Source organism: Bactrocera tryoni, chromosome 1, assembly GCF_016617805.1.
Source record: "Bactrocera tryoni isolate S06 chromosome 1, CSIRO_BtryS06_freeze2, whole genome shotgun sequence".
NCBI classification, from domain to species: Eukaryota; Metazoa; Arthropoda; class Insecta; order Diptera; family Tephritidae; genus Bactrocera; species Bactrocera tryoni.
The window spans coordinates 40,877,316-40,900,261 of NC_052499.1; the positions used below are offsets into that span (position 1 = coordinate 40,877,316).

The 22,946-nt window shown below is 35.1% G+C and overlaps 1 protein-coding gene across 1 annotated transcript; it reads right to left on the minus strand.

Annotated features, from left to right (window-relative positions):
• Window positions 1–115: 115 nt before the first annotated feature.
• LOC120782221 lies at window positions 116–16,359 on the minus strand. The gene is made up of 2 exons (XM_040114383.1): window positions 15,221–16,359; window positions 116–489 (listed from the first exon to the last, which is right to left on the minus strand). The coding sequence occupies exons 1-2, from the start codon at window positions 15,506–15,508 to the stop codon at window positions 343–345; spliced, it is 435 nt and encodes a 144-aa protein (XP_039970317.1). The 5' UTR covers window positions 15,509–16,359; the 3' UTR covers window positions 116–342.
• Window positions 16,360–22,946: the final 6,587 nt, after the last annotated feature.

The following is a 22,946-nucleotide window of genomic DNA, read 5'->3' on the forward strand; positions in this document are numbered from 1 at the left end:
TCTATTAGAAACGTTGGCACATAGTTAAAACTAGTGGAAAAGGGAATTATTTGCAAAATGAAAACAACCGAATGCTTCAAGAAAGCGTTAGTTCATATTTATATTATGTTATTTTTATATTGTATTTAAATATATAGCTTTACTTAAGCACTAACTAAGCGCTTTACCTTAACAAAAGTTAATTTTGTGAATTTAAATTTTCCACATAAAAATAAAATGTTAAAAAGTTAAATATGTATACAAAAATAGCGTTTTCATTTACCTTTCGCAATTAAGTTAATTAAAAAATTTATTATACATAAAAAATACATGATATGCGTAATATACATATGTAGGTGGCATCTATAAATTCGTTTCGTAGTAACTTTTATAACTCTCAGCTTTGTCACGCATCGTCGCATTTCTTGAGTTTGAGCTGGCGGAGGTTGATGCCATGGATTGCGATGAGAAAAGTTTGCTTGACATTGCAGAAGGTTGGCGATGGGTATTCTGGAATTAGAGATAAACAAATTATAAGAAAGATGTCTAACATATGTTAGTGTAAGTATATATGTATGTATGATATGATTCAAATTACTTTAGGGATGTTTTCTGCAGCTGCAACAACAACTACATCAAATACTATCCCAATTTGTAAGATCTTTTAAATTTATTGCATAGGTCTGATTACGTTTTTCTTAATAAAACAATATATCAGCTAGTTTGTAAAATGTAGTTGATATTAATTTTAACTTATACTAACTTTAATCAGAGTATTGAATTCAGTCGATATATCGACCACTATATCATGTAGCTGCCATACAAAATGAACGATCAAAATTAAGTTCTTGTATGGAAAACTTTTATAGTTGTCAAGATAAATTCACAAATATTTACACGGAATATTGTTCCAGACAATGCTACAATATCCGATTCAATAGCTTATTATAATATAATATAATTATTATAATATTCTCGGAGCATCTCTTCATTGGCGGCACTTAAAAAGGTATGGTTTGCATATTGTACAGCTACAGGTGATTAGTTTGACGGTCCATCTTTCCTTTCGTTCCCTTGTCCACCGATCTTACCAGCGCTCATGTGTTTGAGTACTGTTAGAGGATGTTGCATTGTAATGACTGATTATAATTTTAACATTTTTGTAAGACTAAGAAGCATTTAACCTCGTTTGGTATCGAACGGCTCGGAGAGGTCATGTTGTCTGAATGGACGAAAACACTCCAGCTCTGAAAGTATTCGACGAAGTACCCGCCGGGGGAAGCAGAGGAAGACCCCATTCCGTTGGACCAAGTGGAGAAGGACCTGGCTTCGCTTGGAATATCCAATTGGCGCCACGTAGCGGAAAGAAGAAACGACTGGCGCGCTGTTGTTAACTGGGCTATAATCTCGTACGCGGTGTCTACGCCAGTAAAGAAGAAGAAGAAGCATTTAATGGTTCTTCATGTGACTGAATATTTGTACCAACATATGTACATACTTATACATATATCAGGTGCACACATATACATATGTACATATAAGAGTCCCGAACTGGTTCACCCTTTTGAGCACCTTATCAAATTTTTGCTTTTGCCGTTTTTCTTGTGACACAGCAGGGTATTAATCCATGCAGTATATTGTATTACAATCACTAATTTTAATTATGATCAAAACACACTCACATATATATACATATATATGTACATATATTTGTGCAATGATTCGTATATAGTGAATGATGGGGGAGTCTTCATTTTATTTCAGCTTTTATTTTTTGCTATTCTTTGTTTGATTTTTTTACAATCATTTTGCAAAATAAACTAAGCACTTTATTATTGTTTTGCAAGTCTTACGCAGCTATTTGTTTATTTTTTAAGAGTTCTTTGCCCGCACTTACAGCTCTAGAGAAATACATACATATGGAAGTATTTTCGTTTCTCGTTCTCATGACAAAAGCATTTATGAAATGTTGCTATTTTTTATACGAGTATGGAAAATGGAAAGTTGGAAACAGGCTTCTATTAATATTAAGAGCTGATATTGCAAGATGTGTGTTTTAAATCCCCTTTAAAGTTTCTAGTTTGTTTTTAGTTAAAACAAGTTGCTTAAAAATGACTCTCGTCTGTTATATTTGTATATATGTATATACATATGCATATGTATGTACAGTCGACTCTCGTTAATTCGAAACTCTAGGGACTCTTGAAATATTACGAATTATCGAGTGTTTGAGATATCAAATGATTCGAAATTTGTGAGAGAAAATAAATAAAACTTCGAAGTATTAAGTGTTGGTTAATTTTTATTTATTAATATAAAAATGACAAGAATTAAGAGGTACATTCGTGTACATACATGTATTCGTAATGTCAATTAATTAATCTTTCGAAAGAACTTTGTTATACTGGTTTGCTTTAAAGCACAACTCTGCTGCTCACACTGCTCAATAACTTTTTTTAAGAGAAAAAGTGACTGAAATGCTTTTTCATCACTTTCGTTTTGTAGACAGAAGCTTTGTAAGGTATCAAATGAGGATCTTGCTTCCTTAACTGACACCTCTGCCAAAGGTTCCGATGTATCGTCCTCTTCTTCATCGTTGCTTTGCGTATCTGTCGCAGATAAAATTTCGCCATCGGTTAGTGAACCTGAGACAGCAACATTTTCATCCACTTGAACAAAATCAGAAAAACTCACACCGCTGATGTCAACTAATGGTTCTATTGCTGGTACATCGAAGGTGCCTTTGACAACACGTCTCATAAAAGTGTAGCCAAGGCACTGGAGAGAAGGAATGTGGCAGCACCGGTGCGCAGATGGATTGAATCTGTATTGCGTACCAGAGTTGCTGAGACCACAGTAGGTGACAAGAGGATTCATCTTGGCACAACAAGAGGCTGCCCACAGGGAGGTGTGTTATCACCCCTGCTATGGAGTCTAGTTGTAGACGACCTGTTAGTACTGCTAACGAACAATGGGATCCGCTGCCAAGGGTATGCGGACGACATTGTAATTATAGCAAGAGGCAAATACGAAGACACTCTCTGTGACCTAATACAAAGAGGTCTAAACCTGGCGAAGATGTGGTGTAAAGAGGTTGAATTAAACATCAATCCCTCCAAGACGACCGTAGTCCCGTTTACGAGACGCAGGTCCTTACCCGATCTCAGGAACCTTACACTTGGGGGCAGAGAGATAGGAATGACCGGCAGTGTCAAATACCTAGGTTTGATGCTAGATTCTACTTTGCGGTGGAATCAGCATGTAAACCTGACCCTGGTCAAGGCAACAAAAGCTTTAATGGTGTGCAACCGGCTGGCGGGCAAGTCCTGGGGCTGTAAGCCAAGGATCCTCAGGTGGTTGCACACCATGATAGTGCTATCTTTTCCGTACTCCAGCAGTTTGAGCAGCATTAATTGTGCTTTATTATTGTTGAGAGAGTAATCAGAGGAATCTTAAATTCTTTTGCAACATCACTCTTCTTCTCACCTTCTTCTACTTTTTCTATTAACTTTTTCTTTTCAGCAATCGTCAAACATTTATACTGTCTAGGGCTCATAACTAACGCTAACTTTTAATCTGCATACCAACGAAAGAGTAACAGTAAGTGAATAACTAAACAAACCAATTCGTGAGAAGTGTGTGCGTCAAATAGTCAAACTAATCATAACAAAAACAAAGGCTCGTGTATCTTGATGCAAGTTTGAACTTGTCGCAAAATGTACTTACAATCTTTCCGCCTCTTCTCTCTGCAACTTTGAATTGTCGAGTGTTGGACGCTGATAAGTTCGAATTAAAGTGCCGTTTTGTTAAATAGCAATGATTTTTTCGTTCGAATTACCAAGTGTATGAAAATGTATTGATTTAGTTCGAAATATAAAGAGATTTAGTAGGGAACTCGTGATAACTTTGAATTATAGAGAGGTTCAAATTATCGCAGGTTTGAATTAACGAGAGTCGACTGTATATACATATGTATGTAGGTAGAAAGTAAGTTCACAGTGCATTGGGGTACTTAAGATCAATTTGATTTTTTTCCGTTTTCCAGAGAGGGCATTTTGCATCCACTGGAGCAAATGATAGTCAAAAGTGGCTATGAAGCGGGTAAGGCAAACTTCCCAACCGTTTTTTTTTTCAAATAACTTTTAAAATGAAATGATTGTTATTCTTTGAAAGGGGTGACATACATATGTACATATATTGTATATGAGTAAAAAATTATTGTTGTTTACCAATGAATGACTTATAATGAGAAAGACGCGCAAGGACAATAGCTTCCCAATGCATATTCGGAATAGTGCAACAATGGAATAATAATTAAGTTACCATCTCTTGGCAAATCGTTAATCTTTTTTCAAAATCATTCATAACCGTTTTGTCCTCTTATTTGGAGTCTAGTCCACCCAATGAAGTAGTCAAACTTCATGTATATATGAAGATGCCAAGAATTATCAGTATCATCAACAACTTAAAAACGCATATTCAATATATACCGAGTTCCACGAAACTGATATTTATACTGTTTCAGATAACGGTCAATCCACATGGGAACTATGAATGCATTACACATTATCTTTAAATAATTCGCAATCATCTGTGACAACAGAGCTTATTTTGATTAGAGTGTTAAATAAACTTCAAAATGATGGATGACACTACTTAAAGCACACACATACATACATAAAGGTGAAGCTTTCAAGGCTATGAAGTTAAGTATAAAGATTATAGATAATATGTAGTATTTATAATACAATAATTTATTCAAGACAATTCCTTATACTCTTGCAACATGCTGCTACAGAGTATAATCGTTTTGTTCAAATAACGGTTGTTTGTATCACCTTAATCTAATCGAGATAGATATAGGCTTATATGTATATGTATATATAAATAATCACGATTACGAGATTAGTTGAAATCCGGGGCACTGTCTGTCCTTCTGTCCGTCCGTCTATCCGTGCAGCTGTAACTGGAGTAAAAATTAAAATATGGTAACGAAACTTTGCACTTTCATAAAAAAGTACAGACGAGTTCGAAGGTGGGTTTAATTGGACTACTGCCCACAAAGCCCCATTGATCGAAAACCTATAAAATGCCATAACTAAGCACTCAATTAATATAGAACTGTGATTTGGCACAGAAGAAAATTTTGAAAAATATCTTCTAAACCAATAAAGATACAATAACCAAATTCGCTTCGAACCAATAATTTAAGAATCCTACTGATCGTGCGAAAATGGAAGAAATTGGATTATAACCCCGCACATTTCCCATATAATGGTTTTGTTAAAAACTATTAAAACGGCGACAAATCAATAACTGAATGTGTCAGAGACATTACATCCGGAATGCTTTATTGGAGCTGTTGTCAAAATTAGATGACCGTCCACATTTAGGTGAACCAAAATCGGCTTACAATATTATCTTGACATTTCTATATTACACAGTACAAATGGGCGAAATCAGACAAAATCCACACCTACTTCCCGTATAACACATTTCTAAATTCCAACTGATACTTTCAATTTCCAGTATATAGTACAAATCAAGAACCAATCAATTTATACCGATGATACACGCAAATAGTGTTCTCAAGACCAAAAACTGTCGAAATCGGAAGATAACTTCTCAAGAGCCCAGATGCCAAATAAGTGGCCCCCAGTGCACTTAAAAGATCGTCTCAGTGTGAAATTTAAAAAAAATCAATTTTTTTTGTTGCATTATTGGATTGTATAGTATCCACTGTAATAAACATTCCTTCAAATTTTTAAATCGAAATTCAAATTATTACGGTTGCTACAGCGTGTCTTGTAGAAAGGGTAGAGAGTGAGGAACGTAGTGACTCCAATCTTTAACCGCGTTTTTCTCAGAATGGTGCTTTTCAAAACGGTTTCCACTCTCAAAGGAAGAGTTTTCAAGATATCTAGTTCCAATTCGGAGAGAACATTTTTAACGTCATTCGCTATCGCGCTATGGGAGCTTTTTTTGTTTTTTTTTTTAACTTTCTACAGATTAATAATTTTTTGAAATTTTTGCTTTTAGATCATCCGCCATCAATGCGCCATCGTGGACATCGTACAGGAACTTTTTTTATACATGTCATTTCAACAATTTATTAAGCTATTATACTATACACCCAATAAATAAATATAAAAAAAATCATTTTGTATTCGTTATGAATCTATTTATTTATTAAAAAACCAGACCGATTAGTTAATTTAAACATTAAAAAAAAAAACAAGTATATAACTCCTATACTAACAGACACATAAGGTTTGTTAGAAAACCGAAAACTATTATTTGTAGTACGAGTATATGGCAGTTTGAGTAGTATAGACCAGATTTTATCTTTTTTTTCCAATACCACATATTATTAACATGTCACATACTAAAAACCTAATCATATACAGTAAAGTCAGCAGGATTTTCGAAAATCATGACATTTGTTATAAGGGAAGTAAGTCAAGTTTTCCGTCAAATTTATCTATTTTAGTCACAAAGATACACTGTTATGAGTAAAACATGCTAGCTCATTTCTATTGTGATAACTCACATATTGGCTGATATATGCGGTACAAAGTCACCCGAAGTAAATCTTTATATTGGGTATATGGGGGCTCAGGGAAGTATTGGTCCGATTCAACCAATTTTTAACATACAGACATGCCATTGTCAAAAAAGTACCATCACTGAATTTCAATTATATATCTCATATTATTGATCAAAAACCAACTATAGGTATTGGGATCCAAATATTCGGTACCTATGGACTTGAACTGTTTTTATTGGATTTTTTTTGTACTAAGGAACCCACATACAAAGTTTTATCGAGATATCTAATTATACCCTGAACAGGGTATATTAAGTTTGTCACGATCGTATAAAGTATATATGTATATAAATGATCAGTATGTTGAGCTGAGTCGATTTAGCCATGTCCGTCTGTCTGTATATCTACGAACTAGTCCCTCAGTCTTTGAGATATCCTTTTGAAATTTTGTAAGCGTAATTTTTCTCTTCAAGAAGTTGCTCATTTGTCGGAACTGCCGATATCAGACCACTATAACATATAGCTGCCATACAACCTGAACGATCGGAATCAAGTTCGTGTATGGAAAACTTTCACATTTGACAAAATATATTCACGAAATTTGGTATAGATTATTTTCTAAGATAAAAATGTGATCTGCAAAGAAATGGTTCAGATCGGTTAACTATAGCATATAGTTGCCTTACAAACTGAACGATCGGAATCAAGTTCTTGAATTTAAAACTTTCACATTTGACAATGTATCTTCACAAAAGTTGCCACAGGTTATTTTAGAAGGCAACAATGTAATCTCCGAAAAAAATGTTCAGATCGGAATAAGTTAAATTACTAAAATAAATGCACCTGTGAAGGGTATTTTAGCTTCGGTGCAGCCGAAGTTAACGTTTTTTCTAGTTTTCTACTCAAGTTACAGCTTGCACGGACGGACAGACAGACAGTCAACCGGATTTCAACTTTTCTCGTCACCCTGATTATTTATTTATATATACATATATAACCCTATATCCCTATCTCGTTTAGTTATAGGTGACTGGTACGGTAGCAAGCGTATAAAAATCGCGAAAATCGGCGATTTCTCGTAGAGTCACACTGATACGGTCCTTTAAATATCAGTCAATATTTGAAATATATTATTTTAATTCGGGGAAAATTTTTCTTTAATCATAAAATACTCTTTTCTCAAAAATGGGCTGAATTGGATAACTACTTCCCTTAGCCCCCATATGCCTAATTTGATGATTATATTAGCCAAGCTAGTTTAATATTTCTTCGGCTTTGATCCTTGTAGGTTGTAAGAGTAGAAAATGTTCGGTTACACGCAAACTTAGCCATTTCTTACTTGTTTAATATAAAGTTTTTTTTGTAAAGGAAGAATAAGTGTGTCAAAACTGGTAGGGTTCCATCTCAAAGACCAAAACCCAAAGAAAGGGACAACGAGTACGGAAAATTTTATTTTACATAATTATGGGGATATAGATATTTGTATAAATTTTCTTAAAGTAAATATTTACTTAGCTTTACGACCATTCAAGGTCCACTAGACCCACATATAAGTTTTATTTTTTGAAATATTACTTGCGCAATCTTATTGTGCAAACTATATCATATATAGTATAAATTTAACTACGTATGTATGTACTTATATATGAAATGCATATGCACGTTCACAGGTGTACGTTTGTTTTTGTCACTATCGTTTAAATTTATCAGTAACGCTTTTGATAAGTTTGATTACCACGGTGCAAAAAAAAAGGAATAAATTAGAAACCTCGAAAGTAATAAAGAAAGAAATCGTTTTTTGCCATCGACATTTGCGAATTCTGTGATTCCTTTGTTTGTTTTATTATTTATAAAACTTTTTGTTCGATGTTATCCAAGAAATGACTACTACATTGATTGACTTAGAAATATGTGTGTATGTATGTATATTTATAACAACGAATCGACTACAAGAATCTCAAAGGGTTCTGAACTGATATTAACTACAAGAGACAATAAAGACTAACTGAAAAAAATGCATGAAGTTATGGATCATTTGTTGGGCTACAAAAATTATTTAGTACAATGTCGCCCGATTTTTATAGTCTGAACAGCTAGCTCTTTAACCAGTTCCTTTCAGAAACCAATATTTTATCGAAACGAGAAATTCACTTATTTCGTCTGTATCAAAAATAGCAGAGATAACACCAGTTTGTGACCAATAACTTGAAAATGAAATGGATGAAATGTAATGGGATTCCCTTTTTGTGGCGAATTTTTCCAGCCCCTGTTATACTAAATTACTAGGCTGAGTTTCTATACTAATTTATGAAAGCTTCTAAGAAACTTCAGAACATCTGGGGTATTTTATTAGACGCACATTTGAAGTCTTACCTTTGTTTAACCGACTGGCTACCACCTTTGATAATCTCTAACCACAGTACCATGGCTACTGCCAATTTGTCTATTATAATTTGTTTTACAGATGTTTTATAGATACGTGTTTTTCATAATTTTTGACTCGAAACATTTGCACCCCTATTGAAAGATTGTAGTGGACTGTGAACTCCATTTCTCTGAGATTAAAGCGATTACTAATGTGTCCCTCTGCGATTTCTACAAGTTTTATGCTGAAGTAGCAGAAGGTTATGTAACAGAACATAATCAGAAGGTCTAAAATTTGTATACATTTTCGGTTTTAAATTCCTATCGACTGCCTCTTTATATACTTATGTAAGTCCAATTCTGTTTTACTTCTAAAACAGAGTTAAGGTAATCAACCACATAATTACGTAGGCTCATGTTCTTCGTGACAGTTTAACTGAGCCGATCATATAACCATATGCTCTTTACTTTCTATATCTCAGTTATTAAAATAAATACATAACCTCATTCCACATTATCTGAAACAACATTTTAAGGATCGAAAAGCGGTCATTTCTATATTCCTGGTCATTATCATATGCGCATGTTTACTATTGTTATTGTATCGGGTGATTTTTTAAGAGCTTGATAACTTTTTTAAAAAAAAAAACGCATAAAATTTGCAAAATCTCATCGGTTCTTTATTTGAAACGTTAGATTGGTTCATGACATTTACTTTTTGAAGATAATTTCATTTAAATGTTGACCGCGGCTGCGTCTTAGGTGGTCCATTCGGAAAGTGCAATTTTGGGCAACTTTTTCGAGCATTTCGGCCGGAATAGCCCGAATTTCTTCGGAAATGTTGTCTTCCAAAGCTGGAATAGTTGCTGGCTTATTTCTGTAGACTTTAGACTTGACGTAGCCCCACAAAAAATAGTCTAAAGGCGTTAAATCGCATGATCTTGGTGGCCAACTTACGGGTCCATTTCTTGAGATGAATTGTTCTCCGAAGTTTTCCCTCAAAATGGCCATAGAATCGCGAGCTGTGTGGCATGTAGCGCCATCTTGTTGAAACCACATGTCAATATATCACCTTTCACATGTTTAATTTTTGAGCAATTATATTGTAGATGATTTCGAAATTTAACACTCATTTTAACCTTAAGTATTTTCACAGCGTTGTGGAGCTAACATGTACATATGTATGTATATACCTATGGAGATATACAGTAGTATAGGTTGGTGTAGCAATATACAACCGGCAGCTGATAAAAGCTTGCAAAATCGTTGGTAATCTGATTTTAATTGCATGCCCTAATAACTTTGCCGACGCTAGCAAGCTCTGTTTTTGCGCATTTTATTATTGCCTTCTTTATTATACATACATTTTTAAATTGCGAATGTGAGTTGCTGAATTTCGATATACTTTGACACATTAACTGATATAATAAGTAGATATTTACATAAATATGTATGTATGTACATACATATATACGGAGTTGGTAAGAAAATCTTAGGACCGAGCTGCTATTATGCGTGGCCTTCTCCTTTGAACATATTGTTGATTTACGAATACTCATATTGGATCGTGAGCAATTTCGTTTTTTTTTAGTTTTTTTTTTTATTGAGTAACGGGAACGGTCGCGTTAGACAAATTTAATCCTTCAGCAATCTTTTTTTTATACATATCATTCTAGTTCCTCTACAGTATTCATTGAAAAGAACCACCAAGATCGGAAAATAAGATCAGGTGACTGACAATTCTCAAATTTGCTTAATGCTCACCAGTGAAATATTCGGAATCGAGCCTCAATTCTTTCTTCATTTACCGTGTGCGGAGTAACAATAGCCAGACTAAAAAATAAAAAATGTGTGGTGGCGGATGGATCACAGGCGGAACTATTCAAGGCGAGAATTTGATAGAGTTATCTCAACTGATATGCAAAATATTGCCGGAGAGTATGTCGACCAATAGAAATTTAGTGTAACCTACCTAAGTAGGAAAAGTTAATACAAACATCTTTGACTACAAATATGAAGTTCTCTCTGTCGATTGCTGAGTTCTCTACAGAGCTACATATGTATGTACATTTATTATTTTGGTCATATTTAAAACTTGAAATAATGAACCCAGAATTTCTTTATTTAAGTCTGTTTAATTTTCCACCAATGTAATAATAATAATAATAAGACGAGAAAAAACGTTACCAAATAAACAAATTTTCGATACAAAAACTATGAAATAGTAGACCTACTATCTGAACAAAAAAACAACTGTTCGTAGATTGTAGCGTTGCTTTGGAAAATATTTCATGTCAAAATTTGTGAAGATATTTGACAAATAAAAAATGTTCCATACCATCCATAGTGTATAAACATGGATGTTCATTCTTAAAGTTTAACCTCATTTACTTTTTCTGCATACGTATTAGGTTGTCAAAAAAGTCTTGCGGTATTTTCGCTAGTTGGCGCTGAAAGCGCGTAGTTCTAGTTTTATTCGTCGCATCGGGTTATGCTATACCTCTTTGGAAAGCTCATTTCGCTAACACGTGTTTGATTGATTGTCGTTATACGTGTATTTTTAAGTCGTTCGTGAGTTATAGCGTCGCAAACATGGAGCAAAATAAAGAGAAAATACGGCATATTTTACAGTACTACTACGATAAAGGCAAAAATGCATCTCAAGCCGCCAATAAAATTTGTGAAGTTTATGGACCCGATACAGTTTCCATTTCCACCGCACAACGATGGTTTCAACGTTTTCGTTCTGGTGTAGAGGTGGTCGAAGATGCGCCACGCTCCGGAAGGCCTGTCGTCGAAAATTGCGATAAAATCGCTGAATTGGTCGAAAGAGACCGGCATAGTAGCAGCCGTAGCATCGGTCAAGAGCTGGGCATGAGTCATGAAAAATTCATTTCAATTTCAATAAAAAAAATTCAATAAAAATACAAATACAAATTAAATTTTTGTTTGTAAGTAAGAAAGTTGGTAGTCCTGTTAGTGACATCTATGCTAAATTTCACGTCAACATATTCGTATTTGAGGTTCGTTTTGTGAGGCTCTAAAAGTGAATTTTCGATTTTTACTATGTTTGAATTTATTGAACAAAGAAGAGCGATACTGCATTGGTTATTCCTGATCATTTCGCCACATTGTCAACTAATATCGTGCTGTAACCACCGCATTCGCCTGATATTCCTTCGTGTAACATCTGGCTAATCAGCAAATTCACAAGACCACTCCGAGGTCATCGTTTGGACTCAATTGAGGATATAAAAGGCCATCACGACGAGGATTTTTTCAAGTGCTATGATGACTGGAAAATTCGTTAGCATAAATGTGTTGCAGCGGGAGGGGAATACATTTTACGATGAAATGGACAAAATTCACCTTTCAATTTGTTGTACTAATTCAGTTAAGAAATAATGCAGGGCCGACCCGTCCACACAGGCAAGTTAGGCAATTGCTTAGGGCGCAAAAATTATAGGGCGGCATTTGGCAAATTTTATTTACACTTATTTTTTATTTAAATAAAATATACGATAATTTACAAAATTTGCATATAATATAAAAAGACATAGTTTCTAATACAAATTATAAACAACAGGAGTATTATCTTAATTTTTTTACCGTACCACCTGGTAGTTGTTGTTGTTAAGTTGTACGTTGCTATACGCTAATTGCGACTATACCGTTGATTTGCGCACATAACATACATGTTAGGTACATATCTGTGATTTCAATCAGGAACGGCTCAAGTTCGCTTCAGAAAATATAATAGACACGGCAGTTCAATTATGAAAGGGAAGACCAATTCTCGATGATAAGCAAAATTTTTAAATTTATTATCTATTTTGCCATTATTGATAATACAATCAATTGAAACAAGTTACTAAAATACTAAATTTACTAAACTTTTTTTATACTCTTGCAACATGTTGCTACTGAGTATAATAGTTTTGTACACTTAACAATTTTGCATATCACCTACAACCAATCGATATAGATATAGGGTTATATCGAGAGACGAGTTGAAATCCGGGTGACTGTACGTCCGTCCGATTGGTGATGGTATGTGAGATACCTTAATGAATCTCAGAGAATATTTTATTAGTATATGGCAAGTTAAGTATGAATGAATATGTATAAAATCCTATCTATACTACCCCAACTCAGATATACTAAATTAAACATTTTCGCTTTTCTAAAAAACCTTATGTCGGATATGTCAGTCAGTGTATGAGTTGAATATATGCATACATACATATGTATATGGTATAATTGCTTGAATACCGATCTGGTTGACGTTTTGCACCTTAAGATATTTTCCTGGCTTCGATTCCTGCAATGTTCGGTTACACCCGAACTTAGCCGTTCCTTACTTGTTAATAAAATGATTTTAATAATTTTCAAAAGTTATACATTTTGTTGTTAAAGCAAAATATGAAATGGTGACATTAGAAAAAAAGGGCCTAAAAAACTTCACTGTTGAAGATGTGATAATCGTTACTAGTAACTCGATATCACAGTGCTTTGCAATCATTTGACTGGGGGCACGACGCATCTACTACTTTGGGATGGGAGAAACCACAACCCGATATTATTATAAAGTTATTTACTCAGACAGATGATTGCGTTCCGGGAAATTACCCGTATACATTACATTTTAAATACACATACACACGAACAACCTTATATGTGGACATAAAATGAAACACTTGCGAAACCCTTAACAAATTAACTTCAATCAGTTTTTTGCAGAAGCAGTGAGAGGCTTTTTATATCTGCCCGTACAAAAATAAACGCGAGCAATACAACCAATATGTAAGTATGAATCTGCAAATACTTACCTATATGTATGCATGTATGTGTGTGTGACAGGGTTTTTTCATTGCAAATATTAAAAGGTTTCACAACAACTTCAGGGGACTTCCGTTTTCGTTGTCGCTTATGGTACCTTAACACAAACATATACTTATGCAAACGCAAATACATACATGTATGTATGTGTTTATATATACACTCAAGTGTTGAAATAAAAGAATTATTCTTGTTGGACGCATTTTCGCTTTCGATTCATTTGTGTTAAGTGTGCAAATTAATTTCAGACGCAAAAAGTTTTATTTAAGTCATGTATGGCACATAAATTAGTCTGTATTTGCTTTATATTTGGTGGGTGGAAGCTTTTGCCTTTTGCGAATTAATTAATACACATTGGTGTGTGGGTCTTTGTGGGTTTATATTGAAGGAGCGTTCGTATGATTTATGACAATGCATGCGTTATACTTTGTATATATGTATGTACCTAATAACTAACTGATTGCTGATAAGATACAAATGCATGTTGAAATATAAGGTGTCAGTAGGTGCCTGTGTACACACATACAATTCGGACAAGTGTTTGTTTGTTTATAAGTATATTTGCACGTTTTGCAAAAATCGCATGTTTATTTTTAGCAAATGAGCGAAATTCTGCTGAGCAAATTAAAGTTAAAAGTGGCTTATAAAAGCTCACACACTAACATACACGCATACAATTAAACTTTTTATAGGTAAATATAAGTATTATACTCGTATGCATACACACAAATATGTATGCACATATGTATGAATATATGTTTGCGCCTCCGAAGACAAAAAATGGAAGTAAAAATACACACTGAAAATTGATAAGCAAAGAACAGCAAAAGACAAATGTTAAGTTATAAAGTAAGTCGAACTACTAACAAAGCAACCGTACGAACGTACATACAAATTAATATACAAACATACATATATACATATGTACGGGGTTAAGCAGTTAGGCAGTTAGTCAGTTAGTCAGCCAACCAGAAAGCCCAAGCAACAGCTGACTTGCGACACACTTTGTCGACTTCGCGGCGGATGTGGCCGCAATTGTTGCAGCAACTCAAATGTTGTTGCATGGGCTCAACAAAGCAACAACAACAATAGTACAAGTTACAAGCGCTGCAGCAGCAACAACATGTAAACAAAAAATGTCGTGAATTTGCGCAAAGTTACCATACAAATCTACAATTGCCTACAAAGCGCCATATGCTTGCATGTACATATGTATGTATGTACATTTGTAGATATGTATGTATTGCATATTGGAAAAAATATTGCTCTAATACATCTATAGCAACATCTCCATAAACAAATATACATAATCATGTACTTAGTACAATACATATGTATGTACATACATAGTGTAAATAAAAAGTATATGTTAATGTACATATATATTAAAATATGAACATTAGTCAGTATTCATATGTGTGTGTACACCGTATATATTTACTTTTTACAAATATATAATAATATAGCATTTATGTAGTTTTGGTGTCCTACCTTATCCGGCTCCTGCTTGTAGTGTGGATTCATGGTGGCGGACGCCATGACACGACTATGACCCGCAGCGGCTGCAGACGGCATCTTGGACGACGCCGACATCGCATTGGGCGCATTACCCGCATCGAAGAGTTTGCCATCGACAACGTCGCGCTTGCGATTCTTCGACTTGAAACGGCCCGAACGTGAGATTGTGAAATTGCGCCACTGATGACTGTATTCACAGCGTGACTCCTCCTCATTCAGGATGCTGTCCAAGTAGCTAATCGGTTGCTCATGCGCCGTCATTGTGTTTTTATGTATATGTATATGTATGCTTGTATGTAAGTCGTTTTAGTACTAAAAAGTTGGTTCGCTTTCTTAATCTATTTTTTTATGACTCAACTTTAATACATACATACGTACGTACGTATTTGCAAGTCAGTAAATTTTTATTTAATTTTTATTTCTCTATTATTGGCTAGCTTCACGGCAGTTTTATTATTTAATTAGGCTTTACGTAGCTTAAGTTTGTTTATATTGTTTATTTGTGCATTTCACTTTGCCGCAATTGAGTTTGCGTCGTAACATTTACATAAACGCTGCAGATAAGAACTTTTCACTGGCGCAAAAACGCTCAAATCCACTGACAATAACTTCTACGGATATATCAAAATTAAGCACCAATTTCAATTGCTACGATTTAGTTTGTAGACACTCACACATGTATGTATAAGCAAGTCATTTCAATTGTTAAGAGAAAATATATCCGTAATGAGGATGAGCGATGTTCACAAGAAAAACTGTAGTTGCAACAGCGGAGGCACTATATCAATAACAATGGCAACAGTAATAACGACAGCAACAGCGATGTCGGCTGCAACTGTAACTTGTGTTGTTGCTGCTCTTTTTGTGTTGTTATTTACTGTGCTGAATTCAATGTTTCAAAGAAGATCAAGATCAAGATCACACGTCGTCTCACTGATGACTTCTGTTGTTGCTGCTTCTTTTTCTACCGCAACTTCTGTTTCTGCTTCTGTTTTTTCTGTTTTTGTTATTATTCTTAGGTTTTTTGTCTTTGTTTTTGGAGTTTGCGTCTTGCTAATGATTGCCGTTGCCGTTGGCGGTGACATCCAACTGTACGGATGGATGGCTGCGAGTGCACTGTACGCTGCGCTTCTGTGCGCCACACCGTTGTGCGCTGCTGTGCTGAAGTTTTGTCAAAGTGAGTTGCTTCTCCCCGCGAAGTTCAAAAATCAAGTCGAATATGCCGATACCAGTTAGAGCAAACACAAATGTACACATATCTATATGTATGTATGTATATGTATGCAGATACATTTTGCTACACGTTTATTTATGTGTTTGTATGTATGCAAGAGGCACTGTGCCATGTTGTGTTATGACTGTTTTCCTTTTCCGGGGCCTTCTTACTGTTTTACTAGCCCTGTAGGAAATTTATTTGCATATGATGTGATAGCGGTTAACATACACTCCAAGAGCTGAAAGTCATTTCTGGGTGTGAGATCGCGCCACAAGAAAATTTCTACCGTTGTGTTAAGTTTTTAACGTTAACTAGAATAATATTGAATTTCGCATAACATTTTATCCAATCGTTCCCGAGTTATTGGTCTTAAAATGACACTATCTTTGTTATTTCTGTTTCCATTAGAAATAAGATTGCACCGAAGATATAATACCCAAATGAAAAAAATTAAAAAAGTTGATTTTGATGGATCAGTTTGTACGGCAGCTATATGCTATAGTGGTCAGTTGTAAACAATTTCTTTAGAGATGGCACCGCTGACATAAACAATAATTTATGTCGAATTCTGTATATATATAAACAGACAGACCGACGAACATGACTAAATCGACTCAGCTATCCGACGTTTCCTTCTGGGTGTTACAAACCTTTTTGCAAACTTAATATACCCTGTTCAGTGCTAAAAAGTGAATTTCCTATTTCAATAAAACATTTCTTCCTGTTGGGAAAACAGGAAGACCACAAGAGGCAGTGGCGTCAGAAAACATCTTGAAGTTTCGTGAAATTTTTTAGAGAGGCCGAAATTGAGCTTTTAAAATGTTAAGGCTTCTGTGCATTATTTGAATATTTGACGTCCTTGGTTCAATTGTTAGGCTAAAGACTTTTCAGCCCATGTAGAACTATACTTATTCCAAACTACTCCACTTTTTAAAGTGGGCTCAATCATTTACTGCGTCTTTATTCATGCTTGAGTATTTCTACAAATAAATATACCATTACGCATTTAATTACATAGCGTATTTTAAAGGATATGCAAAATATCTGACTTCCATTTACTTTAAACCTCTTTTAACAGCATTTTGAGCTTACCTACCTTCATACGAGTCATAATATTACTTATGGTATATATGTAGTTGTTTTCCGGGTTCGACGACTATGAACTTTATCAACCATTTGAAGTCTTTTGTTTAATGCTAAATAATCTAGGTTAAATCAATAAATGTTTTAGCACTAGTAATATTACATCTTTACAACCTATTTTTTCCTGTAGGGTCTAGGGTTTGTGCCTACGTTCAAATGTATAAGCGTATGTAGTTTGTATGAGAAACGCTCCAACTCAACATGACCACTACTCCTCCACCACACTTCCCTCGCACCTTTGCACCTTTCCCACCTCACACTTCATACTTTATATTCGCTCACACCTTTTTCTCTGGTACGTTTACTCCAGCGTGCGTCACAGTCACAGACCACACTACACCCCACTCGCCCGCTCCACCATCCCAACCGCATGTCGTGTCGCCAGTATACTCACACATCGTTATTTACGTATATAAATGAATAAGTGTTGTTTTCGTTGTTGCTGCTATCGTCTGGTGCTTAAGTTGTTGTTAATTTTGCCGTGAACTGCAGACCGTGTGCCGGTGTTGTGCATCCAGCGCCGCCGCGTACAGTGTAATGGCCTAATTAATTATTGATAATGCGTCTATCATTTATATGGTATATGGTACATATGTACATAGGCCAGAGTGATTCAATAACGTAATCACTTTAAAATTGTCATGTTCTTGCCACCTACTAATTGACAATTTCGTAGAAAAATTAAAAAAAAAATGGCATTGTATAAATGGTTGTATATATTTTAATTGTGATCTATGCCACATATTACTCTTATGAATATAATAAAATAGATTTGTTCGTTTATAAGAGGAATTAGTAGTCTAATAATTTGCGCCCCATTCAAAGCGATTTCGTTGGAAGTCGTGCTATTATGAGAAACTCAATTTCAATAATTTCGTTAAGAGGTGACATTAAAAGATTTTTTGATCCGTTAGATATTCTTATACTTTTTGGATTGGTGTCGATTACAAAGTGAATCAACTTTTTTTGAGTGGTGACAATGTTGTACCTTATCAAAACGGTTGAGTTGTGCTTCAAGAGCACTGATTCCAAGAAATTATGTTATTCTTTTGTAAACAGTTATAGCATTGCAGAAAAGAACGCTGGTTAAATGATAACAGTATTCCGTATTTCGGTAAGCTTTTTTCTCTCATTACCTCTCTCGTTGTTTTAATGAAACATATTGAAGATAAAATCTTGAAATCGGAGCTATCGAAATTTTCAAATACATTCATATATTCATATTTATAATTATGAGCTTTATGTCAAAAATTTTCCTTGCACTCGCGCCAATATCGCTACACTGTATGTATAAGTCAGCGCACAATGGTTGTATAAAAATGGTCTCGGCCGCTTTGTTTGTCGGCTCGATCGAGACCGGTTGGATTGGTATTGGCTTTTTGATAGGCAGAAGAGAAAGGAGAAGACGCAACAGTGGAGGGTGTGAGGGGTATACCAGGTGTTCGGAGGAGCAAAGTCTATGCACACAAAGTGTTCACACTGACTGGCAGTAATAATAATAGTAAGAAAAAAAATCTACAGAGTAATGTACACTCACAACTGTTTGTTGCCTCCTCCTCTTAGCGATTTTTAACCTTCTTTCTTTTGCCTATTGTTATATATTTTTAGTGGATATACGGATGTGTGCGTGCGTGTGTGTGTGGAAGCTTGTGGCTTTTTTGTTCAAATTATGATACTCCAATTTACCCACTCTACGTTTTGCAGCGTTTTCGCTGTTCAAACTTTTTTTTTGGAGGTTTTGTTGTTGTGCTTTATTTTTCTGATTGGTTTGATTATCTTCAAACGAGTGTCTACGGATTTGCCGTTCTTCATATTACTTAGCGGCAGTTATTTATCTTACTCTTTTATTGCAAACGTACATACATATGTATGTATGTATGTATGTATGTATGTATGTGTGTTGGTGTGGATATGTTCGTGTGTTGGCGTTTGCGCTTTATTTGATTTTTTCATTTTCACTTACCGATATTTTACAATATATGTACATACTTATGTCCTATCCTCGTTTTGATTATCTCAAACACTTAGGCAAACAACAGTAACAATAACAATCAGAATATATAATAACACCTTATAAAAAAGCGCAACAAAGTCATATGTACTGTTTTTGCATTTAAATTCATGTATATATAAATATACATAGGTGACTATAGCTGCGTATAAATTCAAACTTTAATCAGTTGATTGTTTATTTGCATTTCGGTGATATATTGCTACAGCTCCCACAGCTGAATGCAACGCAGATACCTGAACCAGCTTGCGGCACCAACGAGCGCATTATGTACATATGTATGTACATACATACATATATACCTGTACCTACACAAATAATAATATTTAATTACAAGATATATATAACGGCAGTAAAACTATAAATTTAGAAGAATATTATTATTATGAACAAAAAGTCCATTTTTAAGGTAAGTAGTCTGGTAACTTATACCAATTTTCTTGACTTCTTTTGAGGGTGTTTTTTTATAGGAAAATAAAAATGAATTATCTTGAATATTTAGAGTGTTTTTATTTACATATTGAAAATTAAAAAATTAATACCTTATTACTATTATTATTGTCACTCGAAATTGGAACCTCATAAGCAAGGCACGTGGTGGCCCGGATGATTTTGACTCTTGATGTTATCTGAAATCAAATATTCATGATTATTCTTAATCTATAGACTACTACTGAAGTTAAATTTCATCGGTAAATAGCAAAATGGCGGACTTCGAAAAAAAGTCCTTTTATTTTAGCAAAGAAAGGGTTGTAAAATAAAAAGTTAGGGGTGAAAAAAATTCTCGTCAGTACCGACGATAACTATAAGTATGTAGAACAGCCTGTCAAAATTTGAAAGCAATCGGTTCAGTAGAAAAAATGTTAGGACCCGGGCTGACCAGAAAAACAATGTTTTGAGAAAAACGCGTTTAAAGTTCAAGAACTCACAGAGAGAGGACTCCGAGGCGCTCTAGGAAACTCGTTATAACTCCCGAAATATTTCGAATTTCTGTCTGAAATTTTCACAGTATATTCTCAAGACATTGTACTTTCAAATAAAGAAAAAAAATTTCGATATTTTGAACCCAAGTTACCAAACTACTACCTTAATTACTAATTGTAAAAAATAATTCCATTAATATTTTCACACATCAAGAAGTGGATTGGGTAAAATCAGCTCTTGAGCCACATAATCTTCCAGGTGATAGTTCAAAATAACAGTGTTCCAGTGCAATTAATTAAATTATTTTATTTGCTTTATGTCGTAATCTTTTTTTGTTTTGAAAAGTATACAGTTAGGGTTTTTACTCAAGAGATTCATATGTATGTATGTATATGCCTTGGCTGATAACTGCTCAAACCGAAGTAGCTATTATATTTCCGCTTATTTAAGTGGTCAGGAAAGTCTAGAGTCTTAAAAAAGCCTGACTTCGACATTTTATGCAAGAAAAGATGTTTCGATTTTATTTAAGGATATACAAAATTTTTATATTGACAATTTGGTATAAAATGATGTCTACTTCGAAATCACCGGATTCTAGAAATTACTGCTATCTTAAACAAAATGGCTATAAAATCCGATATTGGCGGTTCCGACAACTGAACAACTTTTTGGGGAGTAAAAGATATGTGCAAAATTTCAGATCGATATCTCAAAAACTGAGGAGCTAGTTCACATACATACATATATACAGATTTGTTTGTCGCGGGCAACTGTTTTTAATTGGTACAAACTTTTTAAAGAGTGTAGAGGACATGTTGCGAGGGCAAGACGAAATATCTCCTATCATCAAACAAATAGTCGTCGCACTCGCGACTTGGCTCTCACCTCACTGTCGACAGTCATAACTTTGAAGTTGTAGATAATTTCGTCTATTTAGGAACCATTATTAACACCACCAACAATGTCAGCCTGGAAATTCAACGCAGGATTGCTCTTGCCAACAGGTCTACTTCGGACTGAGTAGGCAGTTGAAAAGTAAAGTCCTCTCTCGGTGAACAAAAGCCAAACTCTATAAGCCGCTCATAATTCCCGTCCTGCTCTATGGTGCAGAGGCTTGGACGATGACAGCAACCGATGAGTCGACGTTACGAGTTTTCGAGAGAAAGGTTCTGCGAAAGATTTATGGTCCTTTGCGCATTGGCCACGGCGAATATCGCATTCGATGGAACGATGAGCTGTACGAGATATACGACGACATTGACATAGTTCAGCGAATTAAAAGACAGCGGCTACGCTGGCTAGGTCATGTTGTCCGGATGGACGAAAACACTCCAGCTCCCAAAGTATTCGACGCAGTACCCGCCGGGGGAAGCAGAGGAAGAGGAAGACCTCCAATCCGTTGGAAGGACCAAGTAGAGAAGGACCTGGCTACGCTTGGAATATCCAATTGGCGCCACGTAGCGAAAAGAAGAAACGACTGGCGCGCTGTTGCTAACTCGGCTGTAATCGCGTAAGCGGTGTCTACGCCGATTAAGAAGAAGAAGAGAACATGTTGAGAAAGAAATTGGTGCTTAAAAATCGAAGATTAACAGTCAGAGATCTTACTGGCATCATTGAAATCAGTGAAAACTATTCTGAAAAACCATTTGGGCTTAAGAAAAGTGAAAGCACGATTGGTTCCAAAATCACTCAATGTTTTCGAAAACCAGCGTCGTGTTAACGTCTGTGGAGCAATGTTTTCCGATTACCAGGATGTCATCTAACTTATTATCACTGGCGATGAGTCTTGGATCTATGCTTACGAGCAGGAAACAGACAACCAATCGACCGAAATCATGGCAAAGGTGAACCGAAGCTGAAAAAACCACGCAAGCAAAAATCAAGGTTATGTTGACAGTTTTCTTCGATTACCGAGGTGTAGTGCACTCTGAATTCCTGCCGACTGACAACAAGGAATACTATTTGCTTAGAAGCTATTCGTAAAAAGAAGCCAGAAGTATAGGTTGACAATTCTTGATTAATTCTTCGCGAGTTTTTTGCCAAATTGGTTTCCATATGGCTTCTGTCTATTCACTAAACTCAAAGGACCGCTCCGGGGAAACCGTTACGAGTCAATTGAAGGCGTTAAACGTGAATCGTTTCGCGCATTAAAGGCTATTCCGAAATTTGACTTTAAGAACGGTTTCAAGGATTGAAAAACGTTGGCACAAGTATTATTAAATATATTTCCTGCAGGGTGCGCATATTTATAGTATACCACGTGAGGTCATTTCCATTCCCAGAAAAACGCGTCACATGATAGTTGCAATCAAATCTTACCTTTTGCTCCCAACATTGTAAACAAATTAGCATTGATGAATGAAATGTGTGAATTGAAAAGGCTAAGAAACGCATGCCCAGTATTC

Coding starts and splice junctions, on each gene's coding strand:
- LOC120782221 (XM_040114383.1), bottom strand. CDS start 15,508: ATGACGGCGCATGAGCAACCGATTAGCTACTTGGACAGCATCCTGAAT. Junction 490..15,220: donor ACAAGCAGGAGCCGGATAAG/GTAGGACACCAA, acceptor CTCTAATTCCAG/AATACCCATCGCCAACCTTC.